Source organism: Gymnoscopelus braueri, assembly GCF_963280865.1.
Source record: "Gymnoscopelus braueri genome assembly, chromosome: 23".
Classification (NCBI taxonomy): Eukaryota; Metazoa; Chordata; class Actinopteri; order Myctophiformes; family Myctophidae; genus Gymnoscopelus; species Gymnoscopelus braueri.
In genome coordinates this window covers 30,148,475-30,169,972 of record NC_137625.1, presented here as the reverse complement: position 1 = coordinate 30,169,972, position 21,498 = coordinate 30,148,475, and the positions used below count along the sequence as shown (strand labels likewise).

Genomic DNA, 21,498 nt, shown 5'->3' with positions numbered 1-21,498 from the left:
TAGCACGGTCAGAAGCATAGAGTAATTTGTATGAAATATGACAATATTCCAAAGAGCTACTTATCCTTTTTTTTGGAGGGGGTGGGGTGCAAGAAATCTCTTAACCCATTAAGACCGGGAACGCTTCTGTGTCTTTTTTTAGATTTCTTTGGGCTATTCAAAAATAGCAGATCTACAAGCTCGTAGGAAACTTTGGGCAAATCTTTGAGTATATATCTTTTTTTAAAGCGAAAATGTATTACTCAAATCTTTGCTTCTGGGGGATTCTACAAATGTCTTCTAAATCCTAACCGTTTAAAAAAAAACTCACGTTGCTACATGGTTCTCAAACGTTTTCATGTCAAGGAGGCCCAAAATCATATGTATTTGGCCGCAGACCCCCATCTCAAAATATTTTGTTCCAGGGACCCCCCAGAAGCAAAGATTTGAGTAAAACATTTTCACTTAAAAATATATATATATATTCAAAGCTTTCCACACATTTTCACGATTTTTCAAAAAATAGCAGACCTACAAGCTCATAGCACGGCACTCTGTGCCGCGCTATGAGCTTGTATATCTGCTATTTTTTTAATAGCCAAATAAATTTTAAGTGACACAGATGCGTTCCCAGTTTAAACGGGTTAAGTATAGAGATTCCATTCTTGTAAAGAGTGTTTGCATTTTGTCAGCCAAGGACTAAAGTTTCTCACTGGTCTTTTATAAGTACCAGATGGCTCAATCATGTACAGAGTAACTGCTGGGTTTTCCCAAACATTCGCAGTGAAACATTCTCATTTATTTCCCTTGCCCTGGGTGACACACACACTCTCGTCAAGTATATCGCCTAATTTATGCTCCGTCGTAGGTTGGTGTTGCTCGGCGAAGAATTGCCGATTTGCAAGCTCACACCGCGTTGCGGAAGCGCCACGTTTTGAGCTTGCAGATCGACTATTTTCACATGTAATAAATGCGATATGACCAATATATGCTGCTCGTCTGGCAGACGTTTCTCCCCTCATAGGCAAGTAGTTCATAAAACACGTGCACATGGGCTCAAGGCAGCCGACAAGTCAGAACCTAACTCCTAACTCCAGCTGAGGCACACTAAACCATAGCAGCTACTTTTCTCTTCGCTTAACTCCTTAAGACCGGGAACGCATCTGTGTCATTTTAAGATTTCTTTGGGCTATTCAAAAAATTGCAGATATACAAGCTCATAGCGCGGCACCGAGTAGCTCGTAGATCTACTATTTTTGAAAAATCTGGAAAAATCGTTAAAAGTTTTTGCAAATCTTTGCATTTATTTTGTAAAGGGAACATTAAGTAACTAAAATCTTTGCTTCTGGGGGGTCCATGGAACAAAAATATTTTGAGATGGCGGTCCGCGGCCAAATACATATCTAAAAATGTTTTCTAAATCCAAAACGGAATGTTGCTATGTCAGTGGTGCTCCAACTTTTCCATGTCAAAGACCCCCAAAATGATATGTTCCAGGGACCCACTGAAGCACAGATTTGAGGTAAAAAATTTCACTTTAAAACATATATATATTCAAAGATTTGCACACATTTTCCATGATCTTTCAAAAAAAATAACAGATCTACAAGCTCGTAGCGTGGCACTCGGTGCCGCGCTATGAGCTTGTAGATATGCTATTTTTGAATAGCCAAAGAAATAAAATTAAAAAATGACACAGATGCGTTCGCAGTCTTTAATGGGTTAAAGCTATAGGGGATGGAAATTGCAGGTGGTTCAATACCGATTCTAATTAAAATTCCACAAATTAGTTATAGGGGAAAGGGAGGGAGGGAAACCCACAGTCTGAACTTGATTCAAATGTGAATACAGCTTTCCAGAGGCAATGGATACATCATGATTATACATTAGGGATTTTATGCTTCATTTGGGCTTGTATCAACTCTCCAAAAAGTTTTTTTCAGCTCCTTATTAAGACATTATCATGTGAATTAATATGTCACATGTTAGAAGCATGTTATTATTAGTCTTTTAACCTGTGGTACTGGTCCTGATCTTTACCATAAGATACTCATTATTCTCAAAAGTTAAGCCCAGGAGTAGCTCAAGTAACTAAGTACATTTACTCAAGTACTGTACTTAAGTACAATTTTGAGGTACTTTTACTTTACTGGAGTATTTCCAATGGTCTATACTTTTACTTCTACTCCACTACATCTCAGAGGCAAATATTTTACTTTTACTCCACTACAATTATTTGAAAACTTAAGTTACTAGTTACTTTGCAGATATAAATTATTACATTATAAAACATACATTAACCACTTTAGCCCTATTTTATACCTAGACTATTTGAAAATCTACAATCTACAAGCTCACAACTCGTCGCCGTTGTGAGCTTGTAGATCTGCTATTTTCAAACATTTTAGTACTTTTACTTTTGGTACTTTAAGTACATTTTGATACCGATACTTTCGTACTTTTACTCAAGTAAATTCTGAATTCCGCACTTTTACTTGTAACAGGGTACTTCCACATTGCAGTATTGATACTTTTACTTAAGTAAAACATTGAGTATTTTTCCCCCCACCACTGCTCATTACAATGCCGAATCATTACCACCAGTGACTTTCCAAAACATTTCTTTATTTAAATGTTGGGCTAACAGCACAGCCCCATAGCTTCTCTCTGGCAGATTAATTGTGCTGTGGCTCCACCTTGTGGCGAGAAAGCGGAAACTGCATGATTTCTCGCAGGCAGACCGTGGCATAGCACGACTTGTCCAGGTCAAAGTTCAAGGTGAGAGCGAGGGAGGAGGCGGAGCCGGAGGAGGAGTCCCCCTTCACCTCGGACGCCCCACTCCCCTCCTCCTCTCCCTCTCCACCTCCTCCGCTCCCTTCTTCCCCGCAGTGGTGTAGCCGGTAGGCGAGGTCGCGAGGGAAGGCCAGCAGGTGGCGGTAGCAGCCGGGCACGTTGAGTTTGAGGGCGCCGACTCGGAAGCGGCAGCACTGCAGGCCGTCTCTGGCCAGTCTCTCCTGGTACCAGGCGCCCATGCCGTTCTCTGGGTACCTGACCGTGTTGCCCGGCATGGGCAGAAGGACCTGAGCGGTATAGAGACGGCACAAAAACCTTATATAGGCGCGACTTTAACCCATTAAAGACCGGGAAGGCATCTGTGTCGTTTTAGATTTTAACCCACTTTATAACCATTATCTTATACTTTGGGCTATCCAAAAATAGCAGATACACAAGCTCATGGCGCGGCACCGAGTGCCGCGCCATGAGCTTGTAGATCTGCTATTTTGTGAAAAATCGTGAACATTTTGGGCAAATCTTTGAATATATATTTTTTTAACATTTTTAACTCAAATCTTTGCTTCTGGGGGGATTCTACAAATGTCTTCTAAATTCTAACAGTTTTTTGAAAAAAAAAACGTATGTTGCTATAATATCAGTGGCTCTCAAACTTTTTTCATGTCAAGGACCTCCCAAAATGACATGTATTTGGCCGCGGACGCCCCATCTCAAAATATGTTGTTCCAGGGACCCCCCAGAAGCAAAGATTTGGGTTAAAAATGTTCGCATTAAAAATATATATATATTCAAAGATTTGCATAAATGTTCACGATCTTTCAAAAATAGCAGATCTACATCTTGACCTGATGAAGACCGGCTACGGTCGAAACGTTGCCTAACAAATTAAAAAAACTCATCCACTGGGAGCTCAAACGGTGTACAGGACTTCCCCTCTTTTTCTCATGTACGTTTTGTTGTCCAGCAACCGATTAACTGCTTTAGGAAGTGCGTGCTTACCCCTCGTTCCTAGAGGTAGTCTAGCCGCTCTAAAACTATTGTGTAAAGCAGGTATACTGTGCAAGATGTGTCAAGCAAGTGGTGCCAACAAGTCTGATATTGATGTTTAAAGGACCGCTTTAGCAGGAGACGTACTAGGAAGAACCAGTAGTGGAAAAAGTACTCAAATTGTTTACTTAAGTTAAAAGTATCAATACTGCAATGTAGAAATACTCTGTTACAAGTAAAAGTCCGGAATTCAAAATTGACTTGAGTAAAAGTACAAAAGTACTGGCATCAAAATGTACTTAAAGTACCAAAAGTAAAAGTACTGGTTATGCAAAATGTCCCGACAAAAATGTGTAAAAGGCCTTCGAAAATAGCAGATCTACAAGCTCACAACGCGTAAGCTTGTAGATCGGCTATTTTCAAATAGCCAAAGTTTACATAGGGCTGAAGTGGTTAATGTACAGTATATGTGTTTTGTAATAATAATCAAAATCTACAAAGTAACTAGTAACTTAAGTTTTCATATAATTGTAGTGCGGTAAAAATACAATATTTGTCTCTGAGATGTAGTGGAGTAGAAGTAAAAGTACTGGTAATTGGAAATACTCAAGTAAAGTACAAATACCTCAAAATTGTACTTAAGTAGAGTACTCGAGTACACGTACTTAGTTACTTTCCACCACTGGGAAGAACATTAGAAGAGAACTAGTTCATATTTGTTCCCTGGCATAATCATAATATCTCAAATACTCGAGCAGTGCTCAAGTAAATGTACTTTGTTACTTGTCCACCATTGTATCTTCGTCTTATCGTGGGAACGTGGTGTCGGCAGTGAAATTGTAACGTCTGCTTTGCAGCCTGACGCTCCTCACCTGTCCTAGATTGTAGACTCTCTCTCTCTCCTCCTGCTCTGTCACCACATGGATCTGGAGGAGAAAAAAAGACAGCATGTGTTGATTTTGACACCAAAGTTAGATTATTTTTTAGTCAGTCTTTTGAATAAAATTCCATTTAGTTTTAGTCATATTTCAGTCATCTGAAATGTTTTCGTTTTTGTCTAATTTTAGTCGACTAAATCTACAGTTGATTTAGTCGACTAAAATGTATTTTGGTGATGCCTTGATGGCGTCGTAATGGCTGATTTTACACTTGGTTTGCATGCTGAAAATAGCTTGTAGAGAGTACTTGTCTTTCAGTTCTACTGGATCTCTTCTCCACTAGTCCCTCACAAAAAATGTAGTCTTGTTTTTATTTGTTGACAAAATCGTCAGTATATTTAGTCATAGTTTTAGTCATCGTAGCTTAGTTTTTATTTAGTTTTTATTTAGTTTTCGTCAGTGAAAAAAGGTGGTCGACGAATCATAGTTTTAGTCGACAAAATCAAAATCTATTACGTGCAAATAAAATCAAATAAAATCATCAACGCTTTCAATCATCAACATTGCATATTTCCTGCATAGAACGGTTTAACTGTGTTTTTTTTAGCAAAGAGACGTACAGTCTCTGTTTATGTACGTTTAGTCTATTTCTGGGTACCAGTAAAAAAGCTCCATTCCAAAATGGGTCTAAATCAGTGGTTTTTAGGGGTGCGCCGCGATACGTTTTCGTGACGATATGTATCGTTTTGGGGGGGGGGAAAAAATATATATATATTTTTTACAATAATAATAATCAGGCCCGAGGTGAAAAGGGTGACAACATGTTTTTTTCGGGTCAGGTGTCACACTATTGCCCTATTTGGATTCAAAACGGCTATTGTAGCTGAAAATCTACAAGTTTGCGTCAGAATAATGCAAACACAGAATTATTTGTTTGCATTTTTTTCTCCCCCATATATTTTCATAATAAAAAAAGTGCGTATCGTATCGAAATCGTATCGAAGTTGTGAGCCAAATATCGTATCGTATCGTTTGGTGAAATTAGTGTATCGGCACACCCCTAGCTGGTTTTCAACCCTTTTCATACCACGGTCCATTATCTATTCGGCGTTTGAGCCACGGAACCACCGTTTGATGAGATTTAGACTCTCAGACCCAAGACCGTTGGATAAGATTTTGTCCACAATCCCATGCTGTATTGATGTTGGTACCAGATAATAATAATAACAACAACAACAGGCAAAAGTTGATCCAAATAACAATTCTTCTACATTCTCTAATTGTGTAGACTTCTTGTAAATTAAGTAACGCAGATGTTAAACAATAATTGAACTCTTGAGAGTGTAAAATGAAACCAAATGGACCCCTAAGGGTCCATTTGGTTTCATTTTACGCTCTTCTACATTCTCTAATTGTGTAGACTTCTTGTAAATTAAGTAACGCAGATGTTTAACAATAATTTAACTCTTGAGAGCGTAAAATGAAACCAAATGGACCCCTAAGGGTCCATTTGGTTTCATTTTACGCTCTTCTACATTCTCTAATTGTGTAGACTTCTTGTAAATTAAGTAACGCAGATGTTTAACAATAATTTAACTCTTGAGAGCGTAAAATGAAACCAAATGGACCCATAAGGGTCCATTTGGTTTCATTTCACGCTCTCAAGAGTTAAAGATCTATAAGGGTCCATTTGGTTACCAACTCTCCGTCATTTAGCTGGGGACCACCTGAAACCCCCTCAAGGACCACTGGTGGTCCCCGGACCACTGGCTGAGAACCACTGGTCCCTAGTTAAAAACACAAACCCTACAGCGGACTTGAAAAGGCACTGTTAAAAATCAAATCCCATTGTCTTGGAGCCAGCCTTATACCTGAGGCTGGCTGGATTCTGCCATGTCGTCCTGCGGTGTGACCTGCTCCTGTTGTTGTCGTGCCCACACCAGGTCACCCTCCCTGGGTGTGTGACCCAACGTAGACAGCCGCTGTGCCACGGCCTCGTTCCACACCCTGACCACCAAACAAAACAGCACAGCTCGCGTCAAGAAACTCATTTATACAAATGGATGGAAAAATGACAAACTGAAAGAATATCATCATGAATAAAATAGGGTAGACTCTCATCAGGTAAGATGGATGCCTATAGGCGTGTAACGATTTATCGTAAATCGATTAAAATCGATTCAAACTACTGACAATTTAAATCGATTTAATTTAAAAAAAATGGCGATGCAAAAAGCAGAGGGTGTGTAAAAAAAAGAGAAGAAAATACAGGATCTTTGTAAAAGAATTGATTTAAAAAAAATAGTTTTCAGTAATTTGCTACTGTATTGAAAACAGGATAAGAGAAAACCCAGTATGGTAAACCAAAAAAAAAAAGAAATATTGGATTTGTGTATGAGAAATAATCACAGTCATTTTTCTGGAAATATGTGTTTAAAAAATCGTGACAAATCGTATCGTGAACCTAGTATGGTGATTCGAATCGTATCGTGTGTTGAGTGAATCGTTACATGCCTAGACGCCTAATCAAGAAAAAGTGTACAGTAATGTTTCTCATTTATGATAGCATAACGGCAAAGACAAATCCAAATCAAGACACAAAGAGTGAATGGAGGATCAATAATGATATTGTTGCTGTCGGGCAGGAACCTTGTATCTCCATATTTCTGTTCGTGCAAATCAATGCCCTACTTTGTCATTCAAAGTAGTGGAAAAAGTATTCAAATGTTTTACTTAAGTAAAAGTATCAATACTGCATTGTAGAAGTACTCTGTTACAAGTAAAAGTCCGGAATTCAAACTTTACTTGAGTAAAAGTACAAAAGTATTGGTATCAAAATGTACTTAAAATAACAAAAGAAAAAGTACTAAAATGTTTGAAAATGGCCGATCTACAAGCTCACAACGCGTCGCGACGCGATGCGTTGTGAGCTTGCAGACAGGCATGCAAACAGCCCCAAGGTGAAAAAGGTGACAACATGTGGTTTTCTTTCGGGTCAGGTGTCACACAATTGCCCTATTTGGGTTCAAAAAGGTGACTGTAGCTGAAAAGTGACACTTTTGCATGTCTGTGCAGATTGCTATTTTCAAATAGCTTAGGTATAAAATAGGGCTAAAGTGGTTTTATAACGTAATAATTGATATCTGTAAAGTAACTAGTAACTAAAGTTTTCAAATAATTGTAGTGGAGTAAAAGTACAATATTTGCCTCTGAGATGTAGTGGAGTAGATGTAAAAGTACAGAAAATTGGAAATACTCCAGTTAAGTCAAAATACCTCAAAATTGTAATTAAGTACAGTACTTGAGTAAATGCACTTAAGTTTACATTACACCACTGGTCGTGTCCACCTCGACAGCACAACGCTCTTGCACTTAAAGGGATATTTCACTTTCAAAAAAACTTTTGGTCATTTTATCATCTACTCAGGCCTTTGTGAACCCCCCAGACAGTTTTTAAGTTGCTTGATTCATTATTTAGATAATTGATATTCATTTGATCAGACACACCCCCTTCCTATACAAACCCATTGTAACTTCAAACTTCATTTTAACCATGTTAGATTCATCAAAAACACCCGTCCTTGGTTCTGGTGACTCATCCTGCCCTCCTAATGCGTGAGGGGGCCGTGTTTTTTCAATTACTTTTTTCATAAATATTTTATATTTTTTGGGGAAAATGAAAAAAATTAAATACAATAAAAAATTTAAATAAAATAAAATAAAAAAGTAATCGGAAAAACACGGCCCCCTCACGCATCAGGAGGGCAGGGTGAGTGACCAGAACCAAGGACGGGTGTTTTTGACGAATCTAACATGGTTAAAATGGAGTTTGAAGTTACGATGGGTTTGTATAGGAAGGGGGCGTGTCTGATAAAATGAATATCAAATATCTAAATAATCAATCAAGCAACTTAAAAACTGTCGGGGGGGTTCACAAAGGCCTGAGTAGATGATAAAATGACCAAAAGTTTTTTTGAAAGTGAAATATCCCTTTAAGTCTTTGTGTTCATCAGGGCTCACCTGCTGCAGTAGGCGTGGAGGTAGAAGACTCTGATGCCGTGGGGCAGGCTGAGCCAGGCGCGGACGCAGCCTAGCGGGCCGGTACCGTAGCGGTGCAGGGCCTGCAGCATCAGCCTCTCCCGGGCCTTGTACACGGGCATCATGGCCAGGCTCTCCTTGGCATTGTCTGAGTTATAGAGTCACAAGCACAGAGGAGGAACGCGTCAGAAACTAGAAACACTGCATTGAAGCATGCAAAAGGAGAGTTACAGACCCTGTAAGGGTCCATTTGGACCCCTGGTGGTCCCCGGACCTAAAATTGAGAACCAGCGCTGTAGAAGTTTAATTATGTGGGATTATTAACCCTTTAAGACCGGGAACGCATCTGTGTGTCATTTTAAGATGTCTTTTTCGAGTGCCGCGCTAAGAGCTTGTAGATCTGCTTTTCTTTTTCTTTTTTTTTGTGGAAATTTGTGCAAATCTTTGAATATATATATATTTTTAAGCAAACATTTGTAACTCAAATCTTTGCTTCTGGGAATTCTACAAATGTCTTCTAAATCCTAACAGTTTTTTTGAAAAAACGTATGTCGCTATAATCAGTGGTTCTCTTCCTAAATTAAGCATCTTTGATGTCACTCCCCGACTCTCTCCCCTTTTCCCGGCAGACAAGCCCCAAAATATACATTCTTTAAAAGTCTTACCTGTCAGCTGGAAGTGTCTTTTAGCCTGGCTCTGAGGGTCGTCACCTTCCTCCGGAGTGAAGACCAGACGCACTGCACTCACCTGACACACACCAACAACACACGTCAATCTACATCAGTGCTTCTACATCAGCGTCTCATTACGATGCTGGATAATACCAGTTCATTAACCCATTAACTCATTCAGTGCCAGACTTATTTCTGGTTGTGTTGTCCCAGTGCCAGAGCCAAAAATTCATTGTAAAATAAAAAGTGAATGGAGCAGCAAATTTTCAAATCATGATATCTTGGGTTCTGAACATTTAAAAAATAAAAATAAATATATATATATATATATATATATATTATTATTATTTATTTATTTTTCTTGACGTCTTAGACGTCACGTGGCGCTCAGGGCTTAACAATGGCGATAAAACGTGACGTATTAAACGTCATGTGGCACTGAATGAGTTAAGACCTGAGGCCGATTCTTACTAATGTCTTCTAAATCCTAACAGTTTTCTTTAAAACGTATGTTTCTATATCAGTGGTTCTCAAACTTTTTCATGTCAAGGACCCCCAAAATTATATGTATTTGGCTGCCGACCCCCATCTCAAAATATTTTGTTCCAGGGACCCCCCAGAAGCAAAGATTTGAGTTACAAATGTTCGCTTTAAAAATATATATATTTGCACACATTTTCAAGATTTTTCAAAAATAGCAGATCTACAAGCTCATAGCGCGGCACTCAGTGCCGCGCTATGAGCTTGTATATCTGCTATTTTTGAATAACCAAAGTGTAAAATAATGCTTTTTAAGCTCTAATTAAAAAAGTGACACAGATGTGTTCCAGATCTTAACACATCGTGTGCCATAGGTTTATTAAAATAGGGTACATCTAGTGCCAGCATATCTTCCATCCACGCTGATATGTTGCGTGCTGTAGAAGCCCCGACGAGGACGCGCATGTAAACAAAGCCTGCGTGCGAGACGGCGGAGGGTCCCCAGCACTAATGCGATCCTCCATTGCAGAGTGATCGCCGATCGAAAAACGTGTCATTTCCACTACGTTAAAAAGAAATATGAGATATTAAGCTTTTAGTCAAGGAGTTAACATTGGAGCGGACGACCGGAAGCATTCGGCCTCTCCTTCTTAGAGACTCCTTGGATGATCCCAAAGTTTCGTTAGAGCGCCCCACGTGGGAAAAAAATATTAAAAACTAAAATCCGTTTATGGCACATAACGCATAGCTTCTCAATGTGTTAATGGGTTAATGATAGTGTGAGAATAAGTCAAACTGATCTTTATTTTTGCTAGGCCTCTTATTTCTTTAAAATCTCTTATGTTGTATCATGTAAATAAACAGCAGCATCCCATCCCATCAATTCATTCATTTAGTTGTAAAAAACCTACCATGTCTTCTTTGAGCAGGGCCAGTCCTACTCTGTCCGACTGAACGCTGAGGCCCGTCCCAAACCTCTGAGGCCCGTAGTAGTTTACGAAGCCTTTAGCCTGAGAAGAGAACACGCAAGCCTTATGAAGCAGGTGCCAAAAACATAGCTTAAACAATGCATAAGAAAACTGATACTGTTCCCATCAGTGCCAATATTGAGTTTGCGCTCTAAAAATATATTATTTGTACTTTACTCTCCAATTTCCAATAGTTTTACTTCTACTCCACTACATCTCAGAGGCAAATATTGTACTTTTACTCCACTACAATTATTTGAAACCCACTTCAGCCCTATATACATTTTGGCCACCTGAAAATAGCCGATCTACAAGCTCCGCGACGCATCGTGAGCTTGTAGATTTGCTATTTTCAAAAGATTTTTATACATTTGAAAATTTGAAATGAGTATTTCTACATTGCAGTATTGATACTTATACTGAAGTAAAAATTGGTAGTACTTTTCCCACCACAGTTCAAAACCTGTACCTTGACATTCTCCACGGCCTGTTGTATCTGCTCCACCAGGTGGCCGTGCGTCTCGGGGGCGGGGTGGCGCATCGTGTCCACGTCGCGGTGCGGTCTCAGGTCTCGAACCACCAGGTCAAAGTGGTTCCCCTGCAGCCGGCCCAGCCTCAGGGGCTCGCTGACCGGACGGACGTCGGACACGACCATCCCCCTCCTCTCAAATTCTGACGTCTTCTCCTTCAGCCTGCCATCGCATCAAAGGTGAAAACTAGATGAGGGGTGATGCAACTTTGATGATGGAGAGGGCCACTATATTTCCACACTCACTACAGAGAGCCACACGCTGCACAGAAACCTCTTATCGCTGTATTTTAACTTTTTTCGTATATGAATGCCGTACTTCGCCATTCTATGTGACACAAAAGTAGCAAAAACAGCCGATCTACAAGCTCAAAACGCGTCGCAGGCGTTTTGAGCTTGTAGATCTGCTATTTTTGCTATTTTTGAATTTAAATCCTGATTTTGTTTTGCTATTTTTAACCCATTAAGACCTGACGCGATTTTTTTTTTTTAAATCTAAATCCTAACAGTTTTTGGGGAAAAAAATATATATATATTTTTTCAAGATTTTTCAAAAATAGCAGATCTACAAGCTCGTAGCGCGGCACTCGGTGCCGCGCTATGAGCTTGTATATCTGCTATTTTTGAATAGCCTAAAGAAATCTAAAAGTGACACAGATGCGTTCCAGGTATTAATGGGTTAAAGGGATACTTCACTTTCGGGCCGGGGACACATTTAAAAAAAATATTAAAAATAAATGAAAAAAGTTATGGAAAATTCATGGCCCCCTCACGACACGCAGTGTCCTACTAATGTGTGAGGGGGCCATGAATTTTCCATAACTTTTTTCATTTATTTTTAATATTTTTTTTAAATGTGTCCCCGGCCCGAAAGTGAAGTATCCCTTTAAGTAAAAGTTTTATAAAACTTCAAATGCATTTAGTTATACTTATGTTAACGTTTTGAACTTAAATACAAATACAATGGACAATAAAAGGTAAACTAATATAGACTGAAGTAATTAAAGTGGGTCATGTTTGCATGTTTGGACTTGTAACCGCTGAAATCAATAATACATCAGTATTCTGATATTAACCTGAGGGCCGCATTAAGTGAAGGTGGGGGCCGCATGTGGCCCCCGGGCCGCCAGTTGCCCATGTATGAACTAGATCAACTATAATGTCAACGGAATGAAATGAAGGCATAGTAGCAGCACTGATGTGAAAGCTGCAATTTACTGTAGTCCTACACACTTTTGCCTTCCATGAAGGAGAGAAAGTTAAGCAGCACACGTACCGTTGTGGAGAAACCTTCTTGACTACCATGGACTGGTAGGTGATGGCTCTCTTGTCCTTGATGCCAGCGTAGGTGAAATCTGAGGGCAGGACACCCAGCGCTGCTGCCATGTAGCTGATAGACTCCAGAGTCTCCAGGTTCTCCTTACACAAGGTGAAGGCTGCTCACACACACACACACGCACACACACAAATTGACAGTCAGGTAAATAACATCAACAACAACCTCTGTCACTGGGTTGACCTTGACGAAACCCTAAATACTTCATTAAACGGAGTCCCGCAGGGATCTACACTTGGTCTCCTCCTCCCCCCCTCTACACCAAACCTGTTCTCGCTGAAAATAGACTATCTACAAGAGTGAGCTTGTCGATCGGCTATTTTCGCAGAATGTTCGCCTCCTGGAATGTTCGTTTTCTGGAAGACAACTTAACTCTTTAACTGCCAGAGTATATATGTCACAGGGAGATTGGAGAACCAGGGAGATTGAAGACAGAGCGCTCGTTTTTAGGCACGGGGCTTCGGGGCGAGGCGGGGCTTTGATGCGACGCGGACCTGTCTTTTGTTGTTCCCCCCCACGTAGCAACCAGGAAGCTACGCTAGGGGAACGCTGAACACGCGTTCACACGCACACGTGATAATAGTTATTGTCCATGACGGAGGCGCGCCGTGTGTCAGGGAGAAACTAAAACAATGCGTGTGCGCGGGTGCGTGCATGTGTGTGTGCATGTGTGTGAATGCGTGCGCATGTGTGTGTGCATGCGTGTGCGCGTGCGCACAAACACACACACACACACACACACCCTCCCTCTGGTCTGGCTTGCATTGCCCTCTAGCGTTGGTTTTACAGAATTGCCTGAAAACAAGCGCTCCTTCTTCAATCTCCCTGGTTCTCCAATCTCCCTGTAACATTTATACTACTAAACAAGTAAGACGCGCGAACGCGGGAAGCGAACGCAGCTCGAAAATATTGTGTATTTACAGACTTGTAATCCGTGTTATTTCACCGTGATGGGGAGAGAACATTGACTGTGTGTGTGTGTGTGTGTGTGTGTGTGTGTGTGTGTGTGTGGGGGTGTGTGTGTGTGTGTGTGTGTGTGTGTGTGTTGCAGGCTGTTGTGCATTGTAATCAGAGCATTGTCTAAATTCCTGCACTCTGGCGCACTCGGGTGGCTGCTTACAGGCAGTGCACGCATGTGAGTCACATGGGTGCATGCAGCCAATGAGAGCGTGACTGCACACACACGGACAGACACACACACAAGCCGAGCACGGTTTCATAGTAAGCTCCACTTCCACTGCGTTCGCAATAAGGCCAGACTGCCAGCGATTTTTCTTACCTTTTCAAGTAGTCACAGAATATTTATCTCCGGTATGATCGTTTGATCCCCTGATGGTTGCTAATCACAGAGGGTTTCACTGTGCTTCCGCAAAAACAAATGTCATCGCGACCTCCCGTTCGCTTGTTATGCGCGGTTAAAAATAGCATCTCTCGCCAAAAATACATAGTAAAACACAGGAGCCGAGATACAGGTTATTTCCCAAATAAATGAACCAGGAAGTGAATGGAGCAGTAACTCTTCTGATCACGTTATCTCCTGGTTCTGAGAGAAAAAAATATAAAAAATAAAAAATAAAAAAATATATATTTTTTTAATAATTAAAAAAAACTCGTCTTTCTCGTCCATGGCAGGCTGCGCCATAGCAGAAAAAAGACGAGAAATCTCGTCGGCGGCAGGCAAAGAGTTAATGAGTTAATGTTTTGCATGAATTTCACCCCACTGATTTACACCTGTACACCTGTGATGTGACAAATGCATTGGTTCTCAAAGTGGGGTCCAGGGACCCCCAGGGGTCCTTGGGGGGGGGGGTACAAGGGAGTCCCCAGCAAAATGTGCTAATATAGCGTCACAATCATTTTAACCCCTTTATCCATATTGTGTACTTTGGCTATTCAAAAATAGCAGATCTACAAGCTGTGCCACGCTTATGAGTTGTAGATCTGCTATTTTAGAAAAATCGAGAACATTTGCGCAAATCTTTGAATATATATATCTTTTAAGCGAACATTTGTAACTCAAATCTTTGCTTCTGGGGGTCCCTGGAACAAAATATTTTGAGATGGGGGGCGCACGGCCAATTACATTATCACTTTGGGGGTCCGTGACATGAAAATGTTTGAGAACCACTACTATAAGGTTCATGTGGTTAACAATTAAATGACGCCCATATACCCGTATAAACGTCTTCCTCGCCGCGGTCCTCTGCCGTCCTCTTCCTGGGCCGGCCTCGCTCTCTCAGACGCACCGTGATGGCCGTCTTGCCCTGCTCGCCGAAGCTCTTGGTCTCCACCAGCTTGCCGAACCTCCGGCTGAGGAAGTGGTGGACCGCCGTCCGGTGGTCCTTGTCGGCGTCGGGCAGGAAGGTGTGCGACGAGCCCGGCGCCTTGGCGTCCATGAACCTGAAGAAGTCGTCCGCCTCCGCCTCCGTGACGAGCCCGGCGAGCTCACTGAAGTCCGGGCACTCCTTCACCTTTGTAGGGTTGTCACGATAATCATGACATTTCAATGGAGGATTCATTGTCATATGAATAATTGCGATTAATCCATTGAGACCTGGAACGCATCTGTGTCATTTTTTTCATTTGAGCTAAAAAGCATTATTTCACACTTTGGCTATTCAAAAATAGCAGATCTACAAGCTCATAGCGCGGCACCGAGTGCCGCGCTACGAGCTTGTAGATCTGCTATTTTTGAAAAGTCGTGAAAACGCGTGTAAATCTTTGAATATATAATTATTTTAAAGCGAATTTTTTTTACTCAGATCTTTGCTTCTGGGGGTCCCTGGAACAAAATATTTTGAGATGGGGGTCGGCGGCCAAATACATATCGTTTTTGGGGTCCTTGACATGAAAAAGTTTGAGCACCACTGATATAGAAACATACGTTTTTCAGAAAACAGTTTTTCTACATTTGTAGAATCAGCTTCAGGTCTCAATGGGTTAACACATTGACCGCCAGAGGTTAATCTCATAATGTACTCAACAGTGCCAACGTTTTATTGTTGTTTTTTGTTTTTTTCACGTCGCCATAGATCTTGTTAAAATCCTTAAGATTGAGCCGTACACGGTCTGTTTACATCGGCGACATCTCACTGTATCTCCCAGTGAAAACCACGTGTCAAACGGGGCATCCATGTTGTAGTTAGAGCGGATTACGTTAAACAGTGATATGCGAGGAGAAAAAACTACAGGAAGAGAATTGAGTTTCAGTGTGCGCTTTAGAATGGGAGCCGGCGTGATCGTCAAAACCGGATCCCAAATAATTCTGTTTCCGGTGGTGTTACAATGAAATGTGCCGTACTAGAAAATTGAAAAAAGTTTTTTTTTTTGAAAAAAAAGGAAAAAGCACCACAGCCCGTAGGCTACGGGATCGGCGCTTTACCGTTGGATTTAACGGCCCGTAGAACTACGGGCCCGGCGGTAAATGTGTTAAGGGTTAATTTAATTAGGTCTTTGTCATGGAACACTGGAACATATGTATAAAAAAAACATTTTCTTTTTGCCTTTTAGGCTCTGTAAACAAAAAGTGCACAGAACAGATATAACAACCTTGTGGTTTATAACAAATAACTGAAATATAGAAATGAGTCTGACAATGACCAGAGGCAATAATCAAAATGACTAAGGTAGGCTACTATGGCCAAAACAGGCCATGCATTTAAATCATTTTATACATTTAAAATAGAAATGTACCCCGTTAAGACCGGGAACGCAGCACTTGTGTCATTTTTTTTATTTCTATGGCTATTCAAAAACAGCAGATATACACAGAGTGCCACGTTATGAGCTTGTAGATCTGCTATTTTAAAAAAATCTTGAAAATGTGTGCAAATCTTTGAATACATATATTTTTAAAGCGAACATTTGTAACTCAAATCTTTGCTTCTGGAGGGTCCGTGGAACAACATATTTTACAAATTTTCGCTTTAAAAAATACATATTGAAAGATTTGCACAAATGTTTACGATTTTTCTACAAGCTGGTGCCGCGCTATGAGCTTGTAGATCTGCTATTTTTGAATAGCCAAAAACATCTAAAATGACAGAGCTGCGTTCCCGGTCATAATGGATTAAATAGCGAAAACAGCCGTTCGCTATTTTTCCAAGATTATGCAAAATAATTGCCATCAGAGAGAGAGAGAGAGAGAGAGAGAGAGAGAGAGAGAGAGAGAGAGACAAGACAAGAGAGAAGTAATAATTGTCACAGGCCTACTAGGAGGTCTCACCTTGATCTCTGGCTGACAGGTGACGGTCATGAGGAAGGGGAAGCGATGGCGCACGGCGCGGTGGACATTGGCTCGCTGGTGCTTCTCTGGGAAGGAGCCCAGGGACAGCAGCAGCTCCTCTCCGGTCTCTTTTGGGAGGCCCGATGCCGCGTCTCTGACCGTCACGGCGAACTGCTCGAGCGCATCACTGGCCGAGTCGCCTAAAATCACACTCAGGTCGAGGTTTTCGGTCGTCGCTGGAGTGACGTGATCCCCGTTTGTGTCACAGTCTTCTACACCGATGGCCGTGTCCTCCTGTGGACCTCGGGAGGGGCCGTGCTGCCGCGTAGGTTCCTTGCTGGTGTTGTCGCTGCGTTTCGTAGAGTGACTGAACTCATCAACATGAGAGGGAAGCTGGGGATTACAAATTTAAGTTGACGATTAACTGTCACTCAAAAAATTGCGATTAACGATTTAATTGTGTGTTTTTGGCCATTGAACACTGGAACATATGAAGCCTTTTAGGCTTCGTAATAAAAATGTGCATAGGGCAGATATGACAAATAACTGAACCATACATAGAAATGAATGACATATTTAATGATTTTATACATGTAAAATCAGCTGAAATAGCTGATCTACAAGCTTACAACGCGTCACTTCGTGACACGTTGTAAGCTTGTAGATCTGCTGTTTATGCTCATTGAATTTTTTCTAAATATATTAGTATACATTCAACATGGAAATGACGATTATGACAATTATGCAAAAATTATTGCGATTATCTCAAATAATTCCGATTAGACGAAGAAATAATTGTGACAGGCCTACCGGTGTGGACGTTGTTGGCTTGTTGATCTGATGTCCGTGGATGTCTATCTCCGTCACCACAAAGTCCCTGGTGAAGTTCTTGATGCTCCCACAGAAACCTTGGTGGCTCGATATGAAACACTCGGGGACTGCGACGACGTCACTTGGTTCCATCTCTGACGTCGCATCCAGTGGTCTGCAGACATGCACTTGCTTAGTTAAAGGTTTCATGACGTTCAGTTTTACCACACATATTAAAAGTCTTTGTCATGGTCCTTCAAACGTGTATAAAATGTTTTAACAAAACATTCCACTCCATTGATCCATGGCAGATGTTTTTCTCTCAGATTTCTAAAGCCTTTTCAACTTTAATGAAAAAATAAATCTTTGCCTGCGGTTGTCGCTGTTGAGGGACTTTGCCTGTCAATCATCGCCTCTGCTCCACCCCCCCGCCCCCCCCCCCCAAAGGAAAGGATAGGGGAGAGGAGGGGCGAGGAGGAGAGTCGGCGGGATTAATGGCCTGTGACTTCACTGCCGAAGGGCCAAGCTCAGATTACTTTTCAGCCTAATTATTCAGAAAACACCAGACCACAGAAAATCCACTGAATGTTCAAAGTTCAGATTTTTGGGGTGTAATTGAGGTCATAAAACCCCCCAAAAAACATAAAAAATAAAAAAAGTGAAAATGAATGTCATAGAACCTTTAAGCCTTTAAGACCGGGAACGCATCTGTGTCATTTTAAGAATTCTTTGGCTTTTCAAAAATATCAGATCTTACAAGCTCATATCTGCTATTTTTGAAAATGTGTGCAAATCTTTGAATATAGTACATGTATGTTTTAAAGCGAACATTTTTAACTCCGATCTGTACTTCTGGGGGGTCCCCGGAACAACATATTTTGAGATGGGAGTCCGCGGCCAAATACATATCATTTTGGGGGTCCTTGACATGGGAAAGTTGGAGCATATGTTTTTTCAAAAAGACATTTGTAGTATATTCAAAGATTTGAACACATTTTCACGATTTTTCAAAAATAGAAGATCTACAAGTTCATAGAGTGCCGCGCTATGAGCTTGTAGATCTGCTATTTTTAAATAGCCAAAGAAATCTAGTGACACAGATGCGTTCCTGGATTGAGCCTTTAGTAAACACAGGAATCCAGGACCCCAGGAAGACTCCCTTAGTAGCAGTGTTGTAAAGTAACTAAGTACATGTACTCAAGTACTGTACTTAAGTACAATGTTGAGGTATTTTTATTTTCTTCAGTATTTACAATGTTCAATACTTTTACTTCTACTCCACTACATCTCAGAGGACAATCTTGTACTTTTACTCCACTACAATTACATGAAAACTTTAGTTAGCCTACTAGTTACTAGATTTTGATTATTATTACAGAACACACCAACCACCTCAGCCCTATATACATTTCTGCTATTTGATAATAGCAGATCTACAAGCTCACTATGCTTCGCATCGCGGCGCATTGTGAGCATGTAGATCGGCTATTTACTTTTATACATTTGGAAACATGTGAAATGGGACATTCTGCACAATAAGTACTTTTACCTTTGGTACTTTAAGTATATTTTGATGCCGATACTTTTGTACTTTTAATCGAGCACATTTGGACTTCTACGTGTAAGAGAGTATATCTACATTGCAGTATTCATACTTTTACCAAAGTAAAGACACAACTGCAACGCTCTCCTAATACCCATATTCTGTCTGTCTCTCTCTCTCTCTCTCTCTCTCTCTCTCTCTCTCTCTCTCTCTCTCTCTCTCTCTCTCTCTCTCTCTCTCTCTCTCTCTCTCTCTCTCTCTCGTAGTAGTTAGTTTAACGTTACAGGGCTCAGGTTCTAAGCTGAACCAGAACAGAGTCCTTATGGAGTCCTTATGGAGTACCTGTCCTTATGGAGTCCTTATGGAGTACCTGTCCTTATGGAGTCCTTATGGAGAACCTGAAAACACGTGTGATGCTGCATGTTGTTGTCAACAAAGAGGGCTTCGGTGCACTTCCGTGTCACGTGATGAGCACTGTTGCCAGATTTTGTGAGATAAATAAGCAGCCAGGTCTATGAAAACAAGCCCAAGTTTACATGACATATCATGAGCACTTTAATTAAACTAACAAGATCTTGTTGATCGGCTACTTGTTGATCGAGCTTGTAAATCTGCTATTTAAAAATATATATATATATTTCCAAAAACAATTCAGATGGGGTCTGCAGAGAAATACATTAATTTTGCTTTCCACGTGCTGTGGAAAAACCTGTTGACTCCGTTTGTGTACCTTTAAGACAGGAGCCCTAGTTGAGCTAATTTAGTTGATATAATACAGGTTTGCGAGCAGTGGTGGAAAGTAACTAAGTACATTTACACGTGACGTGTTGTGAGCTTGTAGATCTGCTATTCTCAAACATTTTAGTACTTTTACTTTTGGTACTTTAAGTACATTTTGATACCAATACTTTTGTACTTTTACTCAAGTACATTTAGAATTCCGGACTTTTACTTGCAACAGAGTACACATTGCAGTATTGATACTTTTACTTAAGTAAAACATTTGAGTACTTTTTCCAGCACTGCCTTGTTGAGCTAATTGGTTGATATAATACAGGTGTTTGAGTAGGGTGCAGCCATGTGATTTTGATCAGTTCAGTTAGTCAGTTCTATCTTCTCACTTATATAGAAGCAGCAGACACACATACACTGCTCCTGTAGAAGTTTGTTTGGTTACCTGTTTCAGTTCAGCCTTTACAGAAGCATCGTTGGTATGATATGTTTATGTTCAATGTTATTTCTGATATTTCGTGTGACACAATGGATATAGCATTTTCTGGATTTCCTTACCGTTTGCAACTATTGTATAATGAAGGAAACCATACCTACCTGTAACCTGCTAAAATGCACCTATCGTACCTATCGTACGTATTTACCTGAATAGCTAAATGCTAAATGAGTGTATTTGATTTGTACGAGCTTTACAGTATGTTTATTGTATCATACATGTGCATATTGTTTTCTTTATAGTTTTACCCTTGGATGTCACTTAAAACAAGTAAAGACGTCTGTGCAGGGCGCATAGGAGTGACAGAACAAACATGGCGCCCAGTTCGAAAACTAAGGAGAAGCAGCATAAAGAAGACAATGTCGTCAAACTTGTAACTCATGGGAAGGTTTCAGGACAGTTTTCTCAACATGGTTTCAGTAAACTGTCTCCTCTCGTGCGCATCCCGTTGAAAGACATCAGCAGTGAAGAGCTTCTGACAGCAGGACACATTTTTCTGGGCTTTATCAAAAGTGGCCGATACATCCTGTCCTACACCAAAGTTGGTGAGCTGATGGAAGAGTCAGATTCAGAATCAGATCCATTGTTGGGCTGCAACTACACTCTGTTTTGGTGGGAGTTTAACCTGCACAGTAAACTCAAACTGGTCCAACAGGTGAAACTCTTTGCAAATGTGGATACTGAAGAACACAACCTGCTGAGTCTCCATGTGTGTGAGTGGCCCAACAACGACTCCAACATTGCCATCTTTGGCTTCGATGCACAGAGCACCAGCACAGATCAGCTCATGATTAGCCTGCAGAATGATCATGTCTTAAGCTGGTGCTACTGGTTCGTCACCATTGCTCCCAACCCTCCATCCAAACCCTGCTCTAACTGCTCAGCCACGACCACACCCACAGGTAGTGGTGGTAAATGCCTGGAACACGGCTATGCGCTCCACGGCGAGTGTGAAGTGCACTGTCCCTTCCCCTTCCAGCCAGCCTTACAGCTGAAAAAGGACAAGGTTATCCTGTTGAAAGAACTCAGAATG

General features: G+C 40.9%; 1 protein-coding gene across 2 annotated transcripts; it reads right to left on the bottom strand.

The window, feature by feature from the left end:
- Positions 1-2,638: 2,638 nt before the first annotated feature.
- pus7l (pseudouridine synthase 7 like) lies at positions 2,639-19,689 on the bottom strand. 2 transcript variants are annotated; one of them, XM_080421689.1, is made up of 12 exons: positions 19,580-19,689; positions 17,695-17,869; positions 16,885-17,277; positions 14,833-15,130; positions 12,600-12,759; positions 11,264-11,486; positions 10,738-10,836; positions 9,341-9,422; positions 8,658-8,823; positions 6,509-6,644; positions 4,632-4,685; positions 2,639-3,059 (listed from the first exon to the last, which is right to left on the bottom strand). In XM_080421689.1, the coding sequence occupies exons 2-12, from the start codon at positions 17,845-17,847 to the stop codon at positions 2,655-2,657; spliced, it is 2,169 nt and encodes a 722-aa protein (XP_080277815.1). In that variant the 5' UTR covers positions 17,848-17,869; positions 19,580-19,689; the 3' UTR covers positions 2,639-2,654. The 2 variants fall into 2 exon arrangements, with proteins under 2 accessions (XP_080277815.1, XP_080277814.1); XM_080421688.1 differs by having other exon boundaries at positions 19,636-19,685.
- Between the last annotated feature and the right edge of the window lie 1,809 nt (positions 19,690-21,498).